General features: G+C 39.7%; 1 protein-coding gene across 6 annotated transcripts in view; it reads left to right on the forward strand.

The window, feature by feature from the left end:
• Positions 1-431: 431 nt before the first annotated feature.
• GPBP1 (GC-rich promoter binding protein 1) overlaps positions 432-26,812 on the forward strand; it is a 33,412-nt gene continuing 7,031 nt past the window's right edge. The window contains exons 1-10 of one of the 6 annotated variants that reach the window (XM_084305520.1): positions 432-500; positions 1,003-2,037; positions 2,876-2,943; positions 16,437-16,556; positions 21,883-22,006; positions 22,467-22,690; positions 23,370-23,436; positions 24,929-25,113; positions 25,917-26,057; positions 26,554-26,718. In XM_084305520.1, the coding sequence (XP_084161646.1) occupies positions 16,494-16,556; positions 21,883-22,006; positions 22,467-22,690; positions 23,370-23,436; positions 24,929-25,113; positions 25,917-26,057; positions 26,554-26,718 (969 nt within the window). In that variant the 5' untranslated portion in view covers positions 432-500; positions 1,003-2,037; positions 2,876-2,943; positions 16,437-16,493. Of the gene's footprint in view, positions 565-745; positions 837-1,002; positions 2,038-2,875; positions 2,944-16,436; positions 16,557-21,882; positions 22,007-22,466; positions 22,691-23,369; positions 23,437-24,928; positions 25,114-25,916; positions 26,058-26,553; positions 26,719-26,812 lie in introns of those variants that run through there. The other 5 variants (XM_084305525.1, XM_084305522.1, XM_084305523.1 and 2 more) reach the window with 5 other exon arrangements.

Genomic DNA, 26,812 nt, shown 5'->3' on the forward strand with positions numbered 1-26,812 from the left:
AGAGAGGGGGCGTGGTTCAAGGGGGAGGGGTGCGGTTTAAGAGATGGGCGTGGTTTAAGGGAGAGGGGCGTGGTTTAAGAGAGGGGGCGTGGTTCAAGGGGGAGGGCGCGGTTTAAGAGATGGGGCGTGGTTTAATGGAGGGGCCCGTGGTTTAAGGGAGGCGTGGTTTAAGGGAGGGGGCGTGGTTTGAGGGAGGGGGCGTGCCGCGCCGCGCCGCGCGCCGGGGATTCCCCCCACCGCCCCGCGCGCGGAACCTTCGGGATCGTTCCCGTGACGTCACGGCAGGGGGGCTCCCTCTGGGCGGCGGGGCGGGGCCTTCCCTCCCCCTCGTCCCCCTTTCCCCCCCCTCCCCACCGGCGGGAAGCCCCGCCCCGCCCCTCCCCTCCCCTCCCGAGCGCGGCGGAGCTCTCGCGAGACCTTGCGCGCGCGGCGCTGTCGCGGCTGGGAGCGGCGCCATTTTGGGAGCGAGGCGGGCGGTGCGCGTGTGTGCGCGCCCGAGTGTGAGTGCGCGTGCACGTGCACGTGCACGCGCCTGAGCGAGGGAGTGAGGGAGGGAGTGACTGTGTGCGTGTGCACGGGGGGGGGGGTGGGGGTGCGCGCCCCCGCGGTGGCGGCCGGGCCCCCGCGGCTCGGGGGCGGAGGGCAGGGGGGGTCCGGAGGAGGAGGATGAGGATGAGGAGGAGGCGGCGCGGCGGGGCCGGGGCCGGGGCCGGGGCCGGGGCGGCGCCGCTGTGAGGGGGGCGCCCCGCGGGGGACAGGCCCCGGGCCCGCCAACGCCGCCTCACGGCCTGCAAAGGCGCCGCGGAGCGGGTTTGTTTTGGCTCCTTCCCCCCCCGGTGAGAGCAGGCGGGCTCTGTCCGGCCTCTCATCCCGCGGGGCTCGGCAGCCCTCGCTGTCAGCGCTGCCCCGGCTGGCTGCAGGCGTGCTCGCTTCACAGCGCTCAGCTTCAGCTCTCCGCCTCACGCCGGCTCTGACTCTTTTTTTTTTTTTTTTCCCCCCTAGGCAACCTGGATCGCAGCGAGAGCCCGGGATCTTCGCAGCCCTTCTGCTGGTAGGGAGGAAGAACGGTGGACGGCGACCTTCCCGTGGAAGCGGAGAAATACCGGACGCCGCTCGGGGATTATTTGTCCAAGTGCTTCCTGCTGCACGGGCTTCTGAAGCCATCAGTAGGCAGCCGGGAAAGTGAATTGGAAATCCGAAGTCGTGAGCTTTCTAGAAGTGCACAGCACCTCGCCCTCGGACGCTTTTGTCCTCACGGCATGGATACACAGCTGAATTCGTCGAGTTTGGAATGCTTCAGCTGTCAAATAAAGTGCTTTTAGGTTTTTAGTTACATTTTTTCTTCCGAGCAACGTTCTGTCTGAGTCACAGGCGTAACTGGTTTTGTGGACTGGCTCCAGGTTAAATGTAGCCTGAGTCACTGTGTAGACGTTACTGAAAAGTTTCATGGCATATATTTTTACCCTTATTTTATTTTTTAGGTTTTCTGACGTAGCCTTTTGTCATTTTACATTGAGACGTATTTTCTAAATGAAGAGTCTAACAGAAGTTTGTTTATCATATTTTCTTTTATATTTTATTTAATATTTTTGTTGGAAAATGTTGTTGCCAATAAGCAATATGGCGGTATCCAGATAGCTGTTGTTTACAAATGCCTCTGCTACCTGAAGCTAGGAAATGTTCCTCAGCTCAGATGTGAAATTCGGATTTTCAGCTTTACAGTTGGTGGCATAAACAGTGTATTTATTTCACCTGGAGCTGATGATTTCAATAGCGATATGTACATGGAATAGACAAGAGAAGAATCTTTCAGAGAAAAAACAAGACTTTTAAGTCAGAGACTTGGAAAATTTTGGAAATAGCCTTGCAGAATCTGTAAGCAAGAAGGATGGGTAGCTGATTCCTGTGAGGTCAAATCTATGTCAAACAGCTACGAATGTAGTATCAACAAGAACTTGGGATATTATCTCAAGGAAGACAAACTGGAAAAATACAAATCACGCAGTGCTAACGCCTTGTGCAGTCCTCTTGGATTAGGTAAGTATCAAAGTGTGTTCGTAAGTCAATTTACACCTGAACATTTTGTCATTAGAATGTTTAAATTAGTTTTTTTTTTTTTTAGTGTTGAAATGAGCTTGCAGAATCTAACTTTTTTTGTTAAATTAAAAACAACTAATTTGTTGCTTTAAATAATAAATAGTATATCTGCAATGATTTGAAGAATGCATGCAGTTCTACAAAGAGCAATTTCTAAGCAGGAGTGTGGTTTTTCTGGGAGACTTAAAAAAAAAACCAACCCTCTTCCCCCCCCCCCCCCCCCCCCAAAAAAAAAAAAAAAAAAAAAAAAACCAACGTATCTGTAGACTGAATCCATAAGTAACTTACCCCTTGCGTTAATGTTGTAAACTCAACAATGAGCTGTTATGCTTCTTGAACAAGACTGCTGGATGGTTTGTCTTTCCATTTTTGTTAGGCGTGTTTGCAGCATGAGGGTTCTGAGAGTGTAGCCCTGCTCTTTTGTTTCTTTCCACTTTCTTTGTCATGTAAGGAAGTCAGTTATTTACTACTAAAAGTCAATTTACAAACTGGTGTTTTAATGCATCGATATTTTAAAGTTGTGTTCAGAGTAATTACATGTTCTATAGTGGGAATGAGACTGGTTTGAAACCATATTGCAATAAGAAATGTGCTAGGGAAAAGTTCAAATCCAAAATATGGATTATCCAAAATATGGATATGTTGGCCAGCTAACCGATTTTACATGTCATTTTTGGATGTATTGCTGCCTTCTTCCCTTGTAGTAGGTAAATGTTTCTCAATGCAGATAAAATTTAAATCTGGTAATTAATATACATTTACAATATTTTCTTTGCAGGTGTACTTTCAGCTGAATTGCTACTGCCTCAAAGAAAATCAAGATGGACAGAACAACTTAATTCAAAAGTCAGTGGTAATTTTACTAAATGCAATCCTCTCCCCTCCCTTGGGTTACTCATAAAGCTTTAAATAATTAAAACATTATTGGGCAGATTATAAACAGAGTGTCTGGTAAGGAGGATACATTTACCATGGCCACCACCTTTTCAAAATTTTTTCAAAGCTTCTGCAATATTGAAATGTTAGTAACACGGAGCTGATAAGGAAAACTGGTCTCTATAACAGCATTGCCAAGATATTTGGGAAAAAGCCTGGTAAAAAGTAATTTTGAGCTTTGGGAAACGGTATCTCAGAATTGCTACAGTGCATTTTTTCCCCTGTAACTTTCTATTGAAAGTTACAAATGGAAGACTGTCATCTAAATAAGTATTTTTTACAGGACTTCTCATGATCACTGAAATAGTTCTACTCTGTGTGTTGTCAGTTATCTAAAGGTTGGTCTAGCTCCAGTATTTTGCTGTCTGTGAATGGCTTTGCTGTTTTGTTATTTTAACTTCTATTTCAGTTTTGCTGTTACGAAAACATGGAAACTGTAGCTGATGAATAGGAGTCTTTCTGTAATCTCCTGTGGCTGTGGCTTGGGGCTTTTCTGCTTAGTGTGGCTGGGGATTGAGTGAATGAACTGAACCACATCTAAAGGAACCAGAGCAACACAAAAGAGTTATCTTCATTCTTTTAGGTCGAGTAGTCTGTATTTTGCTTGAAAACCGTTTGGTGAATGGAAAGAATTCATGCATAAGTGGCCATTTCATTAGATTTTGTCTGTTACGTGCCCACAAATGTAGTAATACAAGTACTTTTTCATAAGTAATAGAAAAAGAGATGCTTATGTTATTTTTCAAGCTGTTTACTTTCAGTGAGAAACTTACCTCTTGTTGGGGAGCTCTCACTGAAATTGAGGAGCTGCATCCCCCCACCTACTCTTGGAATCACATCTTTATCTCTACTCCCTCTTCTGGATGTTTTAAAAAAAATTTTCCTTCCAGCTTTATTAAATTAGCTCTTTCTTACATTTTTCTTGCTGCTGTTAGTTTTTTTTTTTTTTTTCCTTTTCAAAACGTTTGCACTTGGTAAGTGCAGTTGCCTGTCTGATTTGTGTGCATATGTATTTGGTGTAGATTTGTGTGTGCGCTTTATGGCTATGCCCTTGTATCCTGAGCAGAATTGATAGCTGGGTGAGGCACACTGAGAATAAAATGCGTAGTGTGTTGGTCCACATGTATACCTTCTTTGGGCTTTTATTTCTATAGTGCTGACAGTCTGGTAAGTGGTTTGCAGACAAGTATGAAGATAAGGTCCTTGCCCCAGAGAGCTTATACGTTAAGCCTTGATGTAAACATAGTTTTTGTACTGGAATAACTGTCAGCAGAATGGCTCTTCCATGGTTAAATTTCTTCTGGTGGAATCCTAAAATGGGTAGTTTGTGTTAAAAAATGGTTGTGGATGGAGTAGGTTGCTCTGTGTGGGAAAACAAAAAATAACCCAAAAACCTACTAGTGGAAGCTTTTCAGTGTAAGCAGAGTTGAAACTTGCAGCAACACTGAAGTGGAGTTAAATATGTAAAATAATATAGGGAAATTGTGCAGATACTTAGCTTTCTTAGTACTTCACAAGGTAGTGTACTTTAGGTTCCTTTTTGCCTCCCTTCTAGTGCGTTTCCTCTGTTTAAAATGTGTGGATAATGCCGTTTGACAGTGATACTTCATCGAGGACTTCTGGGGAAGTTGCTCATATTTCTTTTAGTACTAGGAGTAAAATTTCTTCTGCAAGGGGAGCTACATGCAGAACTGATTAAAGACAAACTTGAATGAGACTTGGCACACTTTCTGTTTTGGTTTTTGTAACTGTTTTTGAGCAGAAGTGATACACAGTGACTGAAGACAATGCTGTGTGTTGTGCTACCAACTCCTCCCTGATCACTTTTTTTTTTTTTTTTTGAGGTAAGCATACTTTGCGAAAGAGCTGAAATACATAGATTTCTTTTTTCTGCTTTATATGCTAGGGATATTTCAAAACTGCCATCTTTTATAACAGCTTTTTCTTCAGATTGCTCATGAAGACTCCGAAGTGTGAAAACATTCCCAGTGATTTTGTTATAGTGTATTCTGAACTGAAGGGCACTTCAGCTTTTGGACTTTGAACCTTGCAGAGGGCAAGAAGGTCAATGTCTATCTAGAGTTCCACTAAATGATACTGCAGGTGTAGGATTTCGAGCAGAAAGAACCTTGTAGTTTACCTTCAAATAAGCAGTTATTCTATGCTTCAAAACAATTTATTATTTTTTTTGTTTGTTTTTAGATTTAGGTTTTGGTTCAGTCTGAGAAGGAAAAGCCTTTTTTTTTTTTTTGATTAGAAGTAGTGATCAAGACATTCTAACCTTTCTTCTAACCTTTTCTTCTAAACTTTCTTCTGAACTTTGTCTCTTTCTAAAATATCTCCTAAAAGATATTTTGAATCCTGGGACGCTAATACTTCATTCACAGGAGTGGCCTAAGCCCTGTTACTCATAAACCATATCTATGTAGAGAAGGAAGACAATACAGAGCAGTAGTTGGGATTTTCAGAACATCTGCTAGTTGTTGTCTACTAACATTCTAGGTCCTTATGCCAAACAAGAGCAGTAAGCACTCTTCACTTGAGTCATTCTCACATAAGCAACTTGAGCCCTAAGTCGACATGAAGATAACGTTTTTCTTGTTTTATTTGTTTTTGCTAAGTCACTGTCATGTTAGGTCTTAGGGGGCTGTATTTTTACTAGAGAATGTGTTAGCTTACATGATGAAAAAAATTGTCTGATACAGTTCGACGCCATACAATTCTAATACCCTGGTGTGTCCTAAGACTTCTGGAGGTGTTTAAGTCTGACAGAGGATTTCATCCTATTCCCAATGCAGCAAACCTTGCTTACCCTGTTTTGTCTGTGTCTATACCTCTGCATGGAGAGAAAATGGGGGAAAATAAATAATGTTTTGTTCAAATAGTTGTGCTGCTGGCTGGGTTAAGCCACAGCAGATAGTACAAACGTTACTTTAATTCCATCACCGAAAATAGTGTGCCTCCCTCTGCCCTCCTCCTGTTGATGATCAGTCTCTTCTAAGATGTCATGCAGACTTGCTTATTAAGCCCCTGTGAAACTCATATACACTTGATTTTGCCTTCTTCACTTAGTAAGAAAGATTTAATATACATGCTGTAGGTCATTACCAAGGAAGCAAGGCAGCAGTAGCGACAAACCTGAGCCAGTGAATAAAATTTTTTTACACTGTCATAATGACACTGTAGTACACTTTAGTGCTGGTGGCTTACAACCTTCTTTTACCCCATTTATAAATATATTAAAATTACTATGACAAGATGAGAGTGGATTATAAAACAAATTTATAGCAGAGGGGTGGAGTTAACGTTCCCACACATGGTTTGTGGTGTGCTCTACTTAAGGTAATAATAATTTGTGAGGCAGTAGGTAAAAGATCATAGGGCACGTGCTACTTAGATATGTGTACATGTTAATTTAAATTTTTCTGAAAACTATGTATATATATACACACACTTAACATTTATTCTATTTGTGGATTTCTCTATGCAAATCAGCAGACTGAAATTCTAAACTGGTCTTCAGGGAGCATCAAGAAACTTGAACTTGTTTCTTTCTTTATAATCTAACTTTGGGAATTCATGGCTGAATTTTTGTTGTTGTTGTTACTGGCTTTATTATTCCTCTCACAAGCTTGAATCATTTTTACTTATTTGAGTTTATAATTTCATTTTGTTATAATCTTCTAGCAATCTCTGCAATACGCTGTGTCATAGAAACTGTTTTAGGTAAAGTAATTTTTGCTATCCTTGTAGCATGAGAAGTATAGAAGCTAGAATACTTAACTATTTTCTCCTTGCATCTAGTTTCTGGTGAGATGGTTTCATCTGTCAGTTTTTTTCCTAGTTTTTAGCATTATTGTAACAAATTCTTTTCCTATAAAGTTTTAGATGGCTCTGTTTTAGTAGGCCGTATTTATGCTGTTAACCACCAAGGATTTATTGTATTAAAATCTTTCAGTAAGTCAAATTTTTAGGTTCTGGGGTTTGAGCAATTTTGCTGTCATTCTGAACAGCTTTTTTCTTACTTTAGTGACACCACTGGTTTTATCTGTCTCTTCCTGCTAGGACATGATGAAAAAGCAAAGTTGGTTTTATTGGTTCTGGTAGTTGAGACAGTGTTGTTATGGGCGCAAATGTTTCACATATTGACTGGAAAGACCTCCCTCAAGCTGGACCTCCGCAGCACCAGTGGGACTGTCTTTCCTCTGCCTGCTAAGTACTGGTTAGACAAGTTAAACAACATGCTCTTATGGGGCATGGGTGGGGACAGCCTCTGATCTCATGTTGTTGTCATTTTAAAGTTCTGCTGTGCTTTTTTCTCTGCCTTCAGTAGAGGAGGATTGGTTTAGGGAACATTTTAACAAGATTCACTGAAATGCTTGGGGCCTGATCAGGTGCACCCACAAGTGCTGAGAGAGCTGGCAGATGTCATTACAAGGCCCTTCAGCGATCATCTTTGAAAAGTCATCGTGATCATGAGAGATCCTGGAAGAGATCGAATGTTAATTTCTCTCATCAGAAAGAGGATCCAGGGAGCCAGTAATACTTAACATTACTAATGATGTGGGTGACGAGGTAGAGTTTATCCTCAGCAAATTTGCAGATGATATAAAACTGGGAGGAGTGGCTGTTACACTAAGTGTTCGGGCAAGCTGGAGAACTGGAGAGAGAGAGGATCCTGGTGAAGTTCAGCAAATGGAAAATGCGAAGTGCTGCATGTGGGGAGGAGTAACCATGCACGCTGGTATGTGCTGGGGAGTTGGTAAGTTTTGTAGAGAAGGATGTGTGGACAGTGGTGCACAGCAAGCTGACCCATCAGTGGGTCCTTGCAACAGCAAAGGCCAACAGCGTGCAGGGCTGTTTTAGGAGGAGCACTGCCAGCAAGTCAAGGGAGGTGATCGTTTCCCTTGACACTGTGCTAGCTGGTGAGGCCACATGTGGAGCACTGTGTCCACTTTATGGCTCCCTGGTACAAGAAGGACATGCACTGACTGGAGGGAATCTAGAAAAGTGCCACAAGGATGATGAAGGGACTGCAGCGTCTTCCGTATGGGGAGATGCTGACAGAGCTGGGACAGTTCGGCCTGGAGGAGAGGGGCTCCGGGAGGGATCTTATCCATGTGTGTAACAACTGATGGGAGCGGATGAAGAAAGGGGAGCCAGGTTCATCTCAGCTGTACTGTGACAGAAAAAGAGGCAAAAAGAAGTAAAACACTTGTTGGAATTCAGTCTGAACAGAAGAAAAAGCTTTGAGGGTGGTCAAACACTGGAACAGGTTGTACAGAGAGGTAGCATAGACCCAGTCTGTGGATATATTCAAAACCTAACTGGACGTGGTTCTGTTTTTGATGATGTGTGTAAGCTGAAGTTGCAGGATAAAATATTTTGATATTCTAAGGAAATACAACTTGATCAGTCCTTCAGAACTCTGAATGATGATTTATCTTTTTCAGAAGATACTTCCCGGATTCACAACTATTCTTGTTCTTCCATGTAAAATTTGTGAGGATGCAAACAAAAAGGAAAACTTTATCTTTGTTAATGCTACTGAAAAGACTGGAGACTGCTGAGACAGGTGTTAGGACAGCATACACTCAAAAGGTTGTTTATCACTGTTTCATTACAGGATGGTGCTTGAAATTTGTACCTGTGTCTGATAAACTGAAGAGTTGCTTTTCATTGCTAGAACACCTCTAGTGCATAAGGGGTGTGGACCTGGGAAAACAAAAGGTAGCATTACATGTTTTAAAGCTTTGTTCCAGTGAGTCACAAAACTGTTATGGCTTCATACATTTAAAATGAGATACTATGTAGTTTGTCTTGCTCTCTTATGAGCTACTTAAACCATTTAAAAAAATGAAAATAGCTTCAAAAACTAGTAGCAGCGAAGTGAGTAGATACTATGTTATTTTCTACTGGCTTTTCAGGATTTGGTAGTTTAAAAATCATGCTTATTTTTTCTGTTTTGGCCTGTTCGTAGAAAAAAAGATAGAAGCATGGTATCTTTGTAAGTTGAAGCAGTCGAAGAATGCTTTGATTACAACTGCTTGCCCTGCTCTTCACGCCTGCAGTGTCCCAGAGGATCATTTCTCCCTCAGTCCTCATGCGTCACTGTTTGCAAGCTCTCACGTCCACATAAGCAGCCAGTACAGAGTGCCTGAGAGGAGTTTTCACGGGAGTCACTTTTCCAAAGCCTTCAGAGATGCTGTTTGGGGTGTGTTATAAGTAGACAGACAGGGAAGAAACATTTCTGTTGCTACAAAGAGCTGATGATGGAAGTGAAGCTAGAAGAAATTCTGGATAAAAGATCATCTGTAGAGTGGGAGTGATCACTTTAATTTTTATCTAACTATAACCATTATTTTACTCCAGACTCCGTTTTCCTTTGTTTTCCTAATATTTTTAATGCCAGATTGGAGGTTATTGTAAAGAAAATAACTCTCTCTCAACTGTATTAGCAGGTGAAGTGCTATATGTTTTTGTATGGGTTTCTAATACATGGAGGAAGTCAGACTAGATCGTAAATTGTGGAATCAAATGCTAGAGTATTTGTTTCGGAGACTTGTATTTTTACTCTAAAGTTTTGTTACTTTTAATTGCTTTTAGCCTTTACTAGGTCTGATTGCATGCCTGACCCTTTTGCTCCATGGCTTTTGTTAGCACAACTGCTTCCTGGTTTATCCCTGCAGCTAAGTTATCTGTAAATTCACCTGATTATCCCTGTAGTGGCTATAGTTACTTCGTAATGAGTCAGCTATGTGTCTGCACTGTATGCCCTTTTTTGACGTGCTGTGCAGAGATGGGAGCTGGACTAACAGATACTTGCCAGGGCTGAGCGCCATGCTTAGCCTATAATATTCTTATGCTTCACAGTTAGAAGCAACTGCCATGTATTGCCAGTCTGCCTGCTTGTTTAGTGAAATCCTTCAGGAGTAAAGGAGGGCAAAATCTCTAACCAGCATAGCTCTCTTAGCAGGAGTCTCTAATTTAGGACAAATGGTTTGAGAATGAGTGAGCATCCAATATTTTTCTTTTCCATTTCCTGGTAAGCCCGGGGGGGAGATATGTATTGTTTTTTTGAGAATTGCAAGAAACTATGCAAACTTCCTTAGAACAGGAGTCAATATTAAACCTGAGATATATTCCGTAGCACTGTTTTGGGTTGTTTGTTCATTCTGATCTCCTTGGTCTGTGTATTTTCATATAATCACAGAATATCCGGAGTTGGAGAAGACCCACAAGGATAATTGAGTCCAACTCATGGCATACATAGGACCACCCAAAAATCAGACCAGATGTCTGAGAGTGTTGTCGAAGCACTTCTTGAACTCCAGTGCTGTGACTGCTGCCCTGGGCAGCCTGTCCCAGTGCCCGACCACCCTCTGGGTGCAGACCCTTTCCCTAACCCCCAGCCTGACCATCCCCTGTCCCAGCTCCATGCCGTTCCCTTGGGTCCTGTTGCTGTTCCCAGGGAGACCTTTTGTGGCCATGTTTTATGTGCTGATTGCCTGGAGGTTTTTAACTAACAAGCATTGCAGACAAAACTTAAAAGTTAGACGTTTTGGCTATTGCGTAATTTTTCCCAGTAACAATAAATTAAAGGTTGTATATAATATGAAAATTGTAATATAGAATGAAGCTTGAAGAACTTTGTATATTAATCTGAAAGTTCATGAATACAGGCTGTCTTTTCCTTTTGTACCATGATGATTTCTGTTTTACTACAGGAAAAAAAAATGCAGATTCTTTTCATACATTGGTCCCACTGTGGTTTTCACATTTAGAAAGTTTATTTTTTCTTAAACGCCATTGATTCAAAGTAGAATTTTCAGAGGGGAAAGAGGAAAAATCTTTCTGGGGGATCTGTAGTCTCATGTGGTTACCACCTAAGGAATTAAAAAATGGCTTAATTATTACACTGTTATATTTGTGTACACACATTGTGTAATTAAACAGTTTAACATACAGCAGTTTCTGACTTGTAAGCATAATGGGAAATGGCAGGTTCAAATATTTGTCTGAAGTCTTAAAGATGTTCCAGAACCCTGTTCTTCTGACCTTCAGAACTTTTTTTTCCAGCTTCAGTCTATCGTGACTGATATCTTCTTGTATTCTCATGGTGTTTGGGATTAAAATGCCTTTTTTTTTTCTCAGTGGAATTTACTCTTCAGATATATATACCCAGTGTTATGACCAGTTTTAGGTCCTCATTTTGTGAGGCAAGGCAAGTCAAGAAGTTTTCTTAGAGACTTGTCCATGAATACTGAAGTGATTTGTACTCAGTAAAGTTTTGAATTCCTGTGATGGTATTCCAAATGTAGTCCTCCTTGCATCTTGTCCTGTGATGATTTAAAAAAGAAAAAAATGATAGTACAGAGAAGGCTGACTATACTGGTTAAGATTTGATTCTTCCATTTAATGCAGTAAGCAGAAACTGATGTAATGATATCTCTTTTAGTTCCATCTTTTAATTTTTTTCTAATACAGAATTTTGGGAGTTGATGATTTTTTTAGCCTTTTCATAGAAGTCTTGACTTCTGGTTCATGCAGCTGCTTTTAGCTTCCCTTTTCTCAATCTGCAACTTCTTTTCTAAAACAGAGGCAATATACGAAGCTTTCCTGAATACTCCTGAGATAGGACAAATCAGTTTGTATAAAAAATGAGTTTTTCTAGCTCCTTTAAAACTGGAGTAAAATAGGTTGTCACAAAGGACCCTATCAACTCAACTGTAAATAAACAAAAACAAACCACAAACAAACAAAATCAAGTCCACTACAACTTTTGAGTATTTGTTGATTGTACTTGATACAGTTTTCTTACTTCATCTGCTAACGTGGCTCAAAGTGGGTGACTGTGTTAGCTTTATGACAAATCTCTTCACTGTATTCACTATACCTTCTTTGGACTAGCTGCTTATTATTGCTTGGAATTCACTGCCTTATCTTTGGTGATCAGACTTCTGAAAAAAAAACACAACACAACACAATAGAATTAAATTTGATGCAATTGAATACTGGAATAATTGTTGCATGTTACCTAAACCAGACTTTTCCCAGATGGATCCACAAGAAGCAAAATAGAATTCTTTCTGCTATCTGTTCTGCTGTCCACATACACAGCAAAACAAATCTTGTGAAGACTTGTATCTAAATTTATGGGCTGACAAAGGAAGGCTTTTTTCCTGAAGTCACTATTCACTACTTGAACCAGACATCAAAAATGTTGCTGACGTGAGACTGAGTATTGTGAGCAGTCTGATTAAAAAAACCTAAATGCATTTGAATAGTAATAGTAAGAGGATAGCAGTATGTCATTGTCTTTCTCTAGCCTTTTTAGAACTGCACAGCTCTGTATCAGTGACAGACAACACAAGCAAAGTTAGCATTTATGATACTTCTATTAATGGCAGGTGTGTTTTTAGTTTGTGCTATGACAGAACGATGAATTCATCATTGTGATAAATTTTGGGCCTAATCATCCTGTTACCAAGAGAGCTTCTGAAGGCAGTGGAATCGCTGTGTTCAGATCCATGGAGCTTACTTCAATACACTTAACTTCTGATAGCTGTCTTAATGTTGACTACAAAGCTGTTTTATCTGTGTTAATGAACAGTGGTTGATCTGTTGTCATGTGTATGTAATAAGAGAAAGCTTGCTAGCAGACAAATGAGTTCTTCATGGTCTGTTGGTGCAATTAGAGCAGGTTCTTGTTAATGCTTGTATGAGTGCCTACTGTTTATTTTCATTCTCTTCAGATTCTTAATGTGAATTCTCACTTGAAACTGGGACAGTCATATATTTCTGAAAGGCAGAAGTATTATTCTAAAATGAGTTGATTATACGTGCTACCTATTTGCCTTAGAGGCTGTTCAGTCTCTGCAGAGACAGATCTTGTTGGATGTTAAGCTGGAGGGATATATCAAGTGACTTCCTAAATAGATGTCTTCAGTATTTTTATTAATATTGGCAATAATGAAATAGAGCATATGGCTATTAAATTTGAAGGTAGTACAAACTGAATAGAGGCTCCAATTGCTTTGGAAGATACAGAATGGAGAAATGGCTCTGAACACTGGATAGCTGAAGAAGTAATGGGCTTGAATAGAAGGGGAAAGAAAAAATACCTCAGGACAAATCTTGTAGAAACTCTGACCTTTCAAAAATAATCCAAGAGCAGCTTAAAACTGGGACAAGTTGCAGAAGAAAGTAGTAGTCTTGGTTGTTGGTGTAACTTGATTTGAAAGCAATCAAAAATCAAACTCATGTTCAGCAATCAAATGGAGCAGAAATGGTTAAAGTGTACTAATCCTGCCTGCAAACAGAGTAGTCTTCCATTCTCCCTTTGTGATCTTTTCAGTTTAACAAAAGTATATTCCTGAGAATGACGAGTATTGTAGAACTGTTGTGTATCTGCCAGATCATCAAAACAGAGCTCACACTTGTAATGATGGTTTTTTTTTTGGTATTAAAACACATTCTAGGACAAGTTTGTTGGCAACATTAGAAAGGCAGCAACTGTAAGAATTTGATGATGTGTGGTTAAACATGGGGATTGGCAACTCAATGATGGGCAGGCTGTGCACTCTCCAATGTGGTTTAAAGGAAATATATTAATATCTATCCTTTCCTGATCTGCTGTTTGTTTTGCCAGTTTAGTTATGGATAGGGTATTTGTGCCTATTGGAAAATTGTGAGTAAATTTGTTTTTCTGTCATTTTGCTGTACTCTGGGAGAAAGGGATTGGCTCATCTGACTTAGTGGCACTAACAAAAGTCTATTTAGAGCTTTAACTGAGAACATTGGTAAGATTTGAATCTGCTTCCAGAACATTTTTTTTGTGGGAAGAAACAGCTTTGCCCACAGTTTTCCAATACTACCATTGTGGTTTAAAAATATTTTCTAGTCCTGGGGTAGTTGGTGAACACCAAGTCTCAGCTCAAGCCTGTGCGATTGATGTGCAAAAGCTAAAAGCTGGGAATGCTAGTGAATTAAAGCACAATGGTAATACTTCGTGGATCCTCTCGTATGTTCTTATCAGGTTTGTACTGAATCTTGTCTGGTTTTTAGACTGTTGTCCTGGTTTCAGTTAGAACAGAATTAATTTTCTTCCTAGTAGCTGGTGGAATGCTGTGTTTTGGCTTAGGATGAGAAGAGTGCTGATAACACCCCGATGTTTTAATTGTTGCAGAGCAGTGCTTATACCAAGCCAAGGATATCTCAGCCTTTTGCTCTGTCCTGCCAACAGGCAGGCTGGGGGTGCAGTAAGAGCTGGGAGGGGACAGACCCCGGACAGGTGACCCAAACTAGCCAAAGGGGTATTCCATACCATCTGACGTCATGCTAAACAATATATAGGGGTGGCTAGCCGGGGGGAGGGGGCCGGACTGCTCGGGGTTAGGCTGGGCATCGGTCAGCGGGTGGTGAGCAATTGCATTGTGCATCACTTGTTTGTACTTATTATTATTAGTAGTACTATTATCATCATTGTATTATTATTATTATTATTATTATTATTTTCCTGTCTTATTAAACTGTCTTTATCTCAACTCACGGGCTTCACTTTCCATTTCTCTCCCCCGTCCCAGAGAGGGAGGGGGGAGGGTGAGCGAACGGCTGCATGGTATTTAGCTGCCAGCCGGGTTAAACCACGACAACTGTAAGTGCTTTGGTCTGAAGATTTTGTTGTTGTGTTGATTTTCCAGTATTGATACCTCTCCGCTCCTTTCTAAAGATTTCATGATTCTCCATTGTGGAGTGGGGAACTGTATCTGAGAGAAGGAGGGGAATCTTTTTTTTTTTTATTATTTCTTTCTTAGTCAGTTCACATTTAACTTGCTGTTACTTAATTTAGCATCTCTTGGTGGCTCATATGGTAAAACACCATTTTCTGTTTATCAATACTGAGCATGATTAATCAGCAAAAGTTCCTAACAGGAACTTGGTTCCTTTTTTTTTTTTTTAAGAGAATCTATTTTTGTTGTGGTTCTATGATTCTAGAACTTCCTTTGTTATATTCTAGGCTGTCATAATTGGATTCTTTAGATTTTTTTTTCTGGAATTTCTGTTGAGGTTAATTCAGAAAAGCACATTAGATGATGTTGGCACACTAACTTACAACAAATTAGTTGGGTGACACGTACTTCTAAAGTTGTCTTCATTGGATTCCATCTGATTAGGTGCATCTTACCTTATAACTTAACTCTGGTATCATAGGTAGCTACAAAACCTTTTGTGTGAACTCCTGGAATAAAAAAGAAGCAGCAACTCAATTAAGTAGTGCAGATTAACACTTAGAAATCTGCTAAGCTTCATTTTAGTTGTTGGAATGTTCTCTTCTTTCACTGGAAGTTTGCAATACCTCAATTCGGGCCAGAATGCAACAATAATTATTAGTTATGAAGTTCAGATTCCACAGCTCTTACTAAAACTTACTCAAATTACAGCATCTGTAGATTAGAGACCCACATCTGTGCTCACTGACTAACAAATCTGCATTCTCTTGTTCGGAGATGTGGAATACTTGTGTTTGCTTCCCTATGACATGCACTTGGATGTTTATATTTTTGCCAGCTGAACTTCTAATAATGCGTATTATCCTGCTTAAAATATATTTGAATCACTGAGAGTTTTGCAGTATCTAGCTGCAGAGCATGATTCACATAACCTTATAGGCCGTGCAGTGTTTCATCCGTTTCTTTCCTTTTAGAGCTATAGTTCAACTTTAGGTAATATAGCTTGTATTATCTTGCATTCTCTTGCTTACTGAAAGATGTTTGCCTGCTTGTGAGGAGAACAAGGGGCAGAAAAAGTACTCTTGGGCTTTGCCTTAAGCCTTTACCTTCTCTTGCCCATTTTCAAACTAGAAAATTTTACTGGATTTTGGCAGTATTCTGGATACTTTGGCTCTGTTTACATTAAATCTGGAGAAAATTAGGGAGTTTTGCTGGCTCTAACCATCCAGTCTTTTCATGAGGAACCCTAATACGGCCTCTGAGGTTAACTTTGAGGGGCTAATTTGAAAAATCAATTTTTAGGAAGCTAATTAAATGGTTTCTGCAGTCAATTCTGAACAGTACCAGAAAATATTTCAACTCCGTAATTCTCAGCTTTCTGATCAGACCTTACACAAGATGCTTCATTCCATCTGTAAAAGGAAATGGAGGAATTAATGTTACAGTTTTATTTTCATGATCCTTGTGAAATACTTGATTAGTGTGACACTGGTAATAAAAGGACAAATGTGATGCTGTAATGAGATAAGGCTGGTTAGATTTCAAACCAGATCTGTTTGAGAAGACAGTACCAGAAAACAGAAGGGAAGTAATGATGACAACACCACAAATGTAATACTTTTGTAAGTTAAACATCTGAAAAGTACTCATTTCTCATTTTTCCAATTGCAGGGACGTGCCATGAGGTGCTGAAGCCTTGTTTCATTGATTCGGAGAGACTGGACCTAAATGGCGCAGCATGACTTTGCTCCAGCCTGGCTTAATTTTCCTACTCCGCCATCGTCAACAAAGGTATGTTCTTTGCTTTTCTTCTGGTCAGTCAGTTTCATTATTAGAGAAGTCTAAATGTCATAACCTCAATCACAGTAAAAATACACATATGTTTTTGAATGTGGGAAGGGTGATAAGAAGACACCTACCAAGTCTTGCTGTCACAATGTAAGTAGTTGAACCTCGAATCTCAGTCTTATATCTTCAGTAGGGATTTCTGCTTTAAAAGCTGGGTTGAAGGAAGGAAGCACCTGGACACATTGTCAGAGCTGTTGTTGGATTAAAACTTCCTTCATAGGTAGTTTAAAATAAGGAACTGAGATTGAGGTGTGTGCTTGATGGTGTTCTTGCTTCTGATTTTGCTTTGTGTCCTATACGTTTTAGAGAATGCTTTTTCTTACTGCATCATCCAAGTGATAGAAAAAACGTGCTTGTGAAATAGACTTTCTGAAATGTCTCCTTGGTTGGTGGTGGTAATGTGTGGTGCTTTCAAATAGTTGTGCATCCTCTCTGTGGCTGTTCAATCGAGACTGCAAATACTCAGTTTATGAAATGGAATAGTTTGCTTAAGAACAAGAAGTAGCACAGAATCATAGAATCATTAGGGTTGGAAAAGACCTTCAAGACCATCTGGTTCAACCATCCCCCTAACACCAATATCACCCACTAAACCACGTCCCTAAGTACCAAGTCCAAACTTTCCTTAAACATCCCAGGGGCAGTTACTCTTCCGCATCCCTGAGCAACCCATTCCCGTGCCAGACTGCTCTTTCTGAGAAGAAATATCTCCTCATTTCCAACATGAACTTTTCCCTTAGCACAACCTGAGGCCTTTCCCTCTGGTCCTATCACTAGTTACCTGCGAGAAGAGGCCGACCCCCAGCTCCCCACACCTTCCTTTCAGGTAGCTGTAGAGAGCAACAAGGTCTCCCCGAGCCTCCCCTTCTCCAGACTAAACAACCCTGGTGCCCTCAGCCACTCCCCATAGGACCTGTGCTCCAGGCCCCTCACCAGCTTCATAGCCCTGCTCTGGACACACTCCAGGGCCTCGATGTCCTTCTTGTAGCGAGGGGCCCAAAACTGAACACAGTACTCGAGGTGCGGCCTCACCAGAGCAGAGTACAGGGGCACGATCACCTCCCTGCTCCTGCTGGCTGCACTATTCCTGACACAAGCCAGGATGCCGTTGGCCTTCTTGGCCACCTGGGCACGCTGCTGGCTCATGTTCAGGCGAGCATCAATTAGCACCCCCAGGTCCTTTCCTCTGCACAGCTTTCCAGACACTCTGCCCCAAGCCTGTAGCACTACATGGGGTTGTTGTGACTAAAGTGCAGGACCTGGCACTTTGCCATGTTGAACCTCATCCTATAACTACTACATCCTATAACTGGCCTCTGCCTATTTACCCATCCTGTCCTGGTCCCTCTGCAGGGCCTTCCTACCTTCCAGCAGATTGACACTTCTTCCCTACTTGGTGCCATATACAGACTTAATGAAGGTGCACTCAGTTCCCTCATCCATATTCTCAATATAGATATTAACGACGATGGACCTCAACAGTGACCCCTGGGGAATACCACTGGTGACAGTTGAACCCATTGTGATTTCTAGGGATTCTAGGGATTCTTGAACTTGACTATCTTATAAATGTTTCTTTTTCTGTCATATTCTCCTACTCTTTCTTTATGTGAATATAGAAATGTAGAGGCAGCACTGGACATTTCAAATGCATATCATTTCCCAATTTACCTGTTTACCTTCTTTGTTCTAGTATTTTTGAATGCAATGTTCTTGTCTACAACTATGAGAGTGACGTTGCTTTCATGTACTTAAGCTTCTTGCTGTCTTTCATGTCCATGGAAAATACTTAGCCTTTATAAAATTTGGAAATAGGCTTGTGCGATTGTTCAATGCACAGTCAGCAGTCAGTATGAGTAGTCTACATTGTTTTACTTATGTATCTACACACAGATGCATGCATGCATTTTTTATTGAGCTCATTTAATGTCCTGATTAATCTTATGACTTTTTTATCTTTCTTTTATGCTGAACTAGCAAGCTTCTTTGTTCAGGATAGTCTATCACCAACTGTCAGTTGCTGTTAAGAGACAGCCTTATCTGATTCCAGACAGCTCCCGAGATCTGTTTGATTTTATTATGCTTGATTTCTGAAATACTCATTTTTTTGTGACCTGCTCTTTCCAATTTAATGTTTTCAACAGGAATAATAATCGGAGCTTAGTTTAATATAGTGTCACAATTACAAAACAATTTTGCTCCACATATTCCAAGAATCTGCTGGAAGAGATTTGCCTGCGTACTTAAAATGTCAGTACAGCAGGATAAAAGTAAGTTCCAGCAGTATTCAAATGTATTTGAGGTGTGGGTTGTTTTTTGTCACCTCCTTCCTGAATAGTAGGAAGTTTCATTGGAAGCATCTGTTGTGGATTCTGTTCTCTTCCATGAGTTTTTGCCTGAAGGAGTTTAGATAAGCTTTCTTCTATCTCTTCCAAGAACGTTGTAGCTATTATAGTCCGTGTGCTTTGTTGTCTGTATTGCAGCTTATTTGCTTCCATTACCTCTTCCTTCAGTGATGAGCGCTTTGTGATACACGACCCATTTGGGTATTAAACATTTGAACAGTCTTTTTGGCCCTACTGATGGGTAATAATTCTTAACTTACATCATAAGGCTTGTTCTGTCATTCGTCTACAAGAAAGATCTCAAATATTGTGGACCCCTGCCTAGCCTTCCCTCCTCCCACTGCAGTTTTTAGAATAAGTGTTCGTTTCTGCTTCACGTTACCTGAATGAGGCAGTTGAAGGGAAGAACAGATAAGAGGGATGGAGGTGAAGAGGAAGGATAGGATGAAGGAGGGAAGGAGTCTCATGTTTCATTCAGGATGAAGCTGGGATAAGGCTGTGCTATGAACAGCATTTAGAACTGAGGAGAAACTGAACTTGTTTCACTGAGGAGGCACTTTGAGGAACTGTATCTTCAGGAGTTTGATTTCCTCTCCATGCTGGATAGCTGAGGCTTTCCCTCACACAAGTAAAGGATAGCATTAGAAAAACCTGATGGAACAGGAATGAGCTTTCTTAATGATACCTAATGATACCTTGACTAGATGATACCTTGACTGAAATCCACCTCATCTGTTGCTGCTGATTTCCATTTAAGAACAAGCTTTTATATCATCTCCCTGTTACTTACATAGCAAAGTCCACTTAGCTGGGTAGCCGCTGCTGAGCAGCCTTAGTTCAGGTCTGGAATTAGTATATTTGCATCAGTGCAGTACTGTAATTGGGCAGATGTGAAGCCATCTTGGGATATGGACATATGATTTCTAAAAGGATTTCTGTAAAATGTATATGGAGCAATTGCAGACAATGCTAAAGTCAATAGTTTTTGCAAGGTTACTGTCACTTCATATTATGCAATAAGGATTCTTATACTTCAGAAATCTGTTTTGGTTTGTTTCTTGGCTGGCTGAATAAAGTCAGATAACTTTTCAACTTCTAGAAATTGCCAATAGATTTCCTGTTGATTACAAAGCTTACTGTCATCTTTGCCATGAGAGGCTTGATAGACTGATACCTCCATCATGTGGGGAAAGAACAAACTGCATGATCCTTGAAAATGACTTAGTAACTTCAGATATATCAAGTACAACTTCCATTTTGTGAAAGTATGATTGTTCTTCAAAGTTACTCAAAAAATGAATCTCCAAAGGCAGTATTAGAAAGTTGTCATATGTAAATGAACACACAAAGCTGTCTTCTAAAATTACAACTATAATCAGCAAATCTGAAGTGTTCTTAAATTTTTGGTGGCTTAATCAAAGCCTGTTTGTAAGGAATTGATATTGAGGTTCCTTATATGGATATCTCAAATATTTAAATCTCAAATCTTTAAATCTCAAATCTTTTGACAGTTTCTTATAGCTTTCTGTTTTTTCCATCCTCTCCAAGTTCTCAAGGGAATAGTTCTCTTCCCAGGTCTCTGATTGAGAGGGAAATCCCTTGTCGTTTGGATTCTGTACAATTTGATAGTATGTGTTTAAAATAAAAAGCATCTCTTGCTTACTCGAATTACACAAAAGCAGTGGATTTTGAACAGCACCTTGAGCACTGCTGAAGGCATTATTATGATTATTATTAAGATTGTCATAAGAATCTAGGGATTGTTTTTTGCGTGCTTGCCTATTGATGGGGTTGGTGGTGGAAGACTGATTTTCTTCAATGTATTTTCCAAAGTAGTTAAGTCTCTTACCATGACTTACCTTTTCTTTTTGTACTCACTCTAATTGGAATCAAAAGTTAATATAGCTTGTTAAGATGTTAATGGATAGTAACCATTGTAATTAAACTTGGGGCTTTCATTTTCAGGCATGCATCATTCATGCTTACATTAGAATGATGTTTTCAAGGTTTGAAAAATTAATAGTTAAAGTTACATAGCATCTCTATATGGTGCATTAGCTTGGGAAAATTTGTGGGTTAATAGCAACAAACACAACAAATAAATACATGCGAAGTATCTACCTGAATACATATCAATGCCAAAAAGCATTCTGACTGATAAACTGGCCAGAATCAAACCCCAAATTGAAGAGCTGTAGTTGCTATTAATCTAAATTTTGCAGTGTCAATGTTAATGGTACTTGGTTCTGGGCTGTGCAGATTTCAAACCTTTCAGTAGATTATCATCTGAGCCTTACCTTTGAGATGATCAGGTCTCTAAGTTTCACTTGGCATTTAGCATATGACAAACTTAGGGTATTTTTGTTTAAAGATAAAATCTATGGAGTTTGGGAAGTTGCTTATCATGGTGAGAACCTCTTGCCTTTTTTGTAGCCTTGCAGATTATGCTTAGCCTATCTTTTTATTTTTCCTCTCCTCCATGTGTCCTTTATCTCTTCAGCTCCAGCCTTCCAAACCTCTTCTAAGGTGATGCTCAATCTATTCTTAGGTCCTTAGGCTCCAGGTTAAAAGTTGTGTTGTTTGCCTTCCAGTCTTCTAAACTATGATTTATTGTCCTTTCTTAACTTTTTATTTTTCCTGTGCTGCAACACATACCACTTGTCTTCATCCTGCTGCCAGAACAAAATAAAAACTTGGCTTTTTTTGTCCTGTGTCACAAGCATGGTCCTCAGCATTGTTTCAGCATCCTTGGAGTGGAATATAGAGCTTCCAGTTCTACTGGCATGAAGGTGGTTGACATAACTCTGAACATATGCATACTTGACAATTGCTGTATTGTCTGCCATACTACGTGTTACAGTTCTGATAAATCAGTTTTGTTATTAATCAGGTATCTCAGGTCTACTATTTGTGTTCTTTTACAGTCATCACTGAACTTTGAGAAACATTCTGAAAATTTTTCATGGACAGAGAATCGTTATGAAGCAAATCGCAGAAGACACAACTCTTCAGATGGATTTGATCCTAACATTGGACGGCCTAATGGAGGTATAACTTACCTTTCATGAAATATTTTAAATACATCTATATCACTGCACTGTAGCCCTCTGACTAGGAAAATAATCTTATCATAATAGCTGTTCTTTGCTAAATGTTGTGTTCTGTTGTAAAATATATGTAATGGAAAGTCAGATCTTCTGGGAGAGGATGTGGTGAGTAAGGGCTGGTTAGAGTAGTGATTCCGGGTGTATTTCTCTCTTAAGAAGGGTAAGAATATTGTGTTAATTCTCTGGCCAGTGACTTACGAGCAATCAGGAAAGGGAACTGATTCTGACATTTCTGTGAGATTCTTCCCTGCTGCTTATGTGAATGAAAACTTATGTTCACTGTGCTATTATATCCCAGAGAATAGAGCTGCTTGCTTAACTCTTCTAACAATTTTGAAAAACTAGAATGTTCCTTCAATATTGCTTGTAATTTACATTTATTTAATATTTAAAAATATAAGGGCATTTTGGGAGAAAAGAGAAGAATGGTTGGCGTTCACAAGGCAGAAGTGGTACAGAAAATATAAACCATCGTGGGGGATACCATGGCGGAGGTTCCCGCGCTCGTACCAGCGCTTTCCACTGTGGAAAAGGCCAAGGACTGCATGAAAACAATGTACATGTTAATGAAACTGGGAAGAAGGAAGACAAAGAAGTACCTAAACAGTTTGAGGCTGAGGATTTTGTAAGTTAATTGTAATTATAATAAACAGGGTTTCATTGTTTCTGCAAGTGCCATTTTGTCCATTACAGGCTACTTCATGAGATTTCACCAGTTACAGATCACCATATAAGGGATCACCCTCACCTAAAGGGTGGTGTTAGTCATTTCTCCACTAACCTGTTTCTCTTTTAATCTCCATTTTTATAATTGTATTTTTATTTAGTGTCACTTAAATGATTAAGTGCAACTACAGTTAAGTTTATAGTATTTTACCACAGTTTACTGTGACGTGTATGTATTAAATTCTACACAGTTATCTTACTGGAAATCTGAAGTACTAACAAAGTGGTTTTTCTGCTACCAGCCATCTGAGGTCCCAGGTTTAAACCTAGAGTTTTAGGATGTAAGAGGAAGGGTGAGCTTACTCTTCCAAGAACCATACATTACTGTGTGTTTTTTTTTTTTTCCTTTCCGTGGACAGTTCATGCAGTGGTATTGACTGGTGCTTAAGATGTTTTGTGGGAGAAGAGAAACAAGTGAGCATTGATATACTTGGGTTGCAGGGGGAGGTTTCTAGTCTGTCTTCATTTTAAAATCTTGGACAGCAGAGGTTATACTTCTGATATTGTTATGATTCTTTATTTCATTAGTTCTATAATTCAAGACTTCTAAACTTTTTAATGATAAAATCTCCTTTCAGCCATCTTTGAATCCTGAATATGAGAGGGAACCAAACCAGAATAAATCATTAGCTGCAGGTGTGTGGGGTGAGTATTTCTGATCTTCTTAAGTAGAAAAAATACAGCACAGATCTTAAGTTGTTTTATTAGGAACATAAGTATCTCTTTTAGAATATAAGGATACAGATAGAGATCGAGGAAAATTGTGGAAATTTCAGTGTCATTACAATGTATCTTTTTGTAAGAGAGGTAACACTTCTGTTTGGATGTCAATCTGTTGATCTTTAGATGTAGCCACAACTAGGGTTCTTGTTCCTCAACAACCATGCATCTTTTTGGAAAGATGTCAAGAATTTATCTCCCAAGAGGAAATACACTGCAGGTGGATCACCTAAACTAGTGATATGATCGCTAGCTGAAGACTTGGTGAAAGAATGCTTCTGACTGATTACAGCTGTTAGAGAGCTTGGAGAGAAACCATGCCATGGAGATAAAATGGTCATTGCGATGGTCTGGAATAGTAGTCATCTCTTCTCTCATGGTTATAAAGACATCAGTGTGGCTATAAATGTAAATTATATTTGGCTATAAATTGAGTGGTTAATATGCAAGTAATAATTCTTTGGTAACCTTGAAGGGAAATATGAAAGGCATATTATCTTTTGAAGATGCAGCCAAGATGGTAAGTTGCATTTTGGGGTGCACTGAATACAGTACAGACAGCTGGTCAAAAGAGGTGATTCTCCTGTTATGTTCAGTGTTGGTGTGGCCTCACCTTAAATATGGTGTGCAGCTCTGGGCTCCACAACGTAGAGGATGTTAAGATCCTTGAAAGCATCCAGAGGGGGACAACGAAGCTGGGAACAGGGCTGGAAGGCGTGTCTTGTGACGATAGGCTGAGGATATCTGGGTTGTCCAGTTTAGGAAAGAAAAGTTTCAGAGGTAAACCCATTGCTTTCTACATTTTTCTGAGGAGAGGAAGCAGAGAGGGACCTGCTGGTCTGCGCTCCGTGGGAGCTGATGACAGGATGTGCAGAAATGGTGCAAAGCTGCAGCAGAGGAGGTTCAGACTGGACATTAGGAAAAAATTATTTCTTGTGAGGGTGGTCAAACACTGGAACAGACTTCACAGGGAGGTGGTCATGCCCCACACTTGTCTGTGTTCAAGAGATATTAGGACAATGCCCTCAGTAGTGTTTTATCATTTGGTTAGCCCCAAGTACCTGAGCAATTGGACTAGAGGTCTCTTCAAACTGACTATTCTAGTATCAAGTGATAGTATTTGGTTTTAGATTTCCCAACAAGAACTGTATAACTAGTTTCTTTGAAGAATATCTTTTCTGAAAATAAAACTCCTGCATTGCCAAGTGGAATTATTTTATAAATGATGGTTGTAGAAAATGGAAAAGAACTTCTGTTTAGCCAGATTTGTACAGTGTGGTATTTGTGGAAATATCACCAGACTGATCTCCTGCCTTATGCCTGTTTGTTCTAGACCACATGGCTATACAGTACCTTACGAAATAGAAACTTAAGACTTTATACACATGCATGCTTTTTCTTTCTTTTTTTTCTCCAGAATATCCTTTGAACCCTAAATCTAGATCTCCCAGAATGCTGGTCATTAAAAAGGGCAATACAAAAGAACTGCAGATATCTGGATTTCCTGTAGTAGGAAGTCTTCATTCACAGCCAGTAAAAAATGGAACTGGCACAAGTGTTTATAAAGGATTAATCCCTAAACCTGCCACTCCACCCACAAAGGTGAGTTTTGGATACTCATGGCATGAATGACATGCTGGGAAAATGAAACGTGCTCTGATTCAAAATGTCCTGATTTCACCCTTGGGAATTCTGTTTCCAGAGTATGCTTTCAGATCTTGAACACTTCAATTGCCACATACTTCAGAAGTGGAAACACTTTTTCACTTAAAAAAAACAACTACGACAACAAAAACCAGCTGTAATTGAATCTCAATTTATTGCATTCCCATTTTTGAGAAAAGTGAGAAATGTCCAAATTAAAAGGATGTTTTGAACTTAGGAAATAGCAATGCTTTTTGTGTTTATTTTTTAACAAAAAAAAAAAAAAAAAAAAAACAAGCAGAGAACTACAGCTGGCATAAAAATACCTTCAGAATTTATCCCAGCTATTGATACAGATAATGTTGCAACCCACTAGAACTGTTCTGGTCCCTTTCCATATGCAACTTCCTATGTTAATCTTTTTGGGGAGATTTTTTCTGTGCTACTGAGAGCATCTGACAGAGCTGTTCTTAACTCTAGAATTCACTGCATTAAAAACATCACATGCAGCTGCTGAAGACTCTAATCTGATGTATTAAGAACCAAAATAAGAGAGTGATAATTGTTTTTGCATTTAACTCATTATATAGAAAGCATAAACAGTATTTGTGAGAGGATGAGTTGCTCATAAACAGTCTCTATCCTACAGGAAAACAGGTGTTTGCTCTAAATGGTTGTAGTTATGATTTCATTTTGCTTAGTTGTTTTTCTGAAGATTGATGGAAATAATGTTGTTAATGATTCTTTACATTTTTATTTAGCCTTCACAGTGGAAAAGCCAAGCAAAAGAAAATAAAGTTGGAAATGCGTTTCCTCATGAATCTGCATATGGTATTGGCAATTTCATTCCTTTCAAATCAACTGCCAAGGCATTTCCTGTATCACAAAATTCAGTGAAAGAGGTAAAGCAGTGTTTGTATTCTTAATTTAATAGATCAATTTTTTAATTTGCTTGATTAGATAAGTTATCTAAAGTTATAACTAAGTAAGTTATAACTATATAAGTTATAACTAAAGTTATATTTTGGAAGCTTGTATGAGAGGGGGAAACAGAAGCTACCTCACCAGCCATTAAGTCCCGCACAATTTGCTTTGTAGGTTTGATATGTAGTAAAAATGGTGCACTAGGGTGCATAACCTTGATAAATTTAAACTTTTAAAACTGCTAATAAACGTCAGAAGGTTTGTTTGTTAGCAGTACTCTATAAATCTGTATCTCTTTGTTTAGATGCAAGAACTGTGTATATTAAAAGACAAATATTTTTCCCTCTGCTTTTGACTGGGTTATGTGCACAACCCCAGACTACAAGTTCCTGAGAAACTTTGTCTTTTTTTCAAACTTTCCTAAATGAATGAGCTTCTGATAGTCTTACTTTTTTTTCTAACCCCTTGTGTTAGTGTAATCGGTCAAATTCTTCATCCCCTGTTGACAAAGTTGGTCAGCCTCGTTTAACAAAATTGACAAGAATGCGAACTGATAAGAAGAGTGAATTTTTGAAAGCATTGAAACGAGATCGAGTAGAAGAAGAACATGAAGATGGGAATCATGCTGGGCAAGAGAAGGTAATTTTCTTCATACCTGTTGTAGGTCCCACAGTAACACGTTTCAGACTGAACGTAAAATACATCACATTTGTCTGTAGCCAGCTTTTAAGAC

The sequence above is a fragment of the Netta rufina genome (assembly GCF_964035555.1).
Source record: "Netta rufina genome assembly, chromosome: Z".
In the NCBI taxonomy this organism is placed as follows: domain Eukaryota; kingdom Metazoa; phylum Chordata; class Aves; order Anseriformes; family Anatidae; genus Netta; species Netta rufina.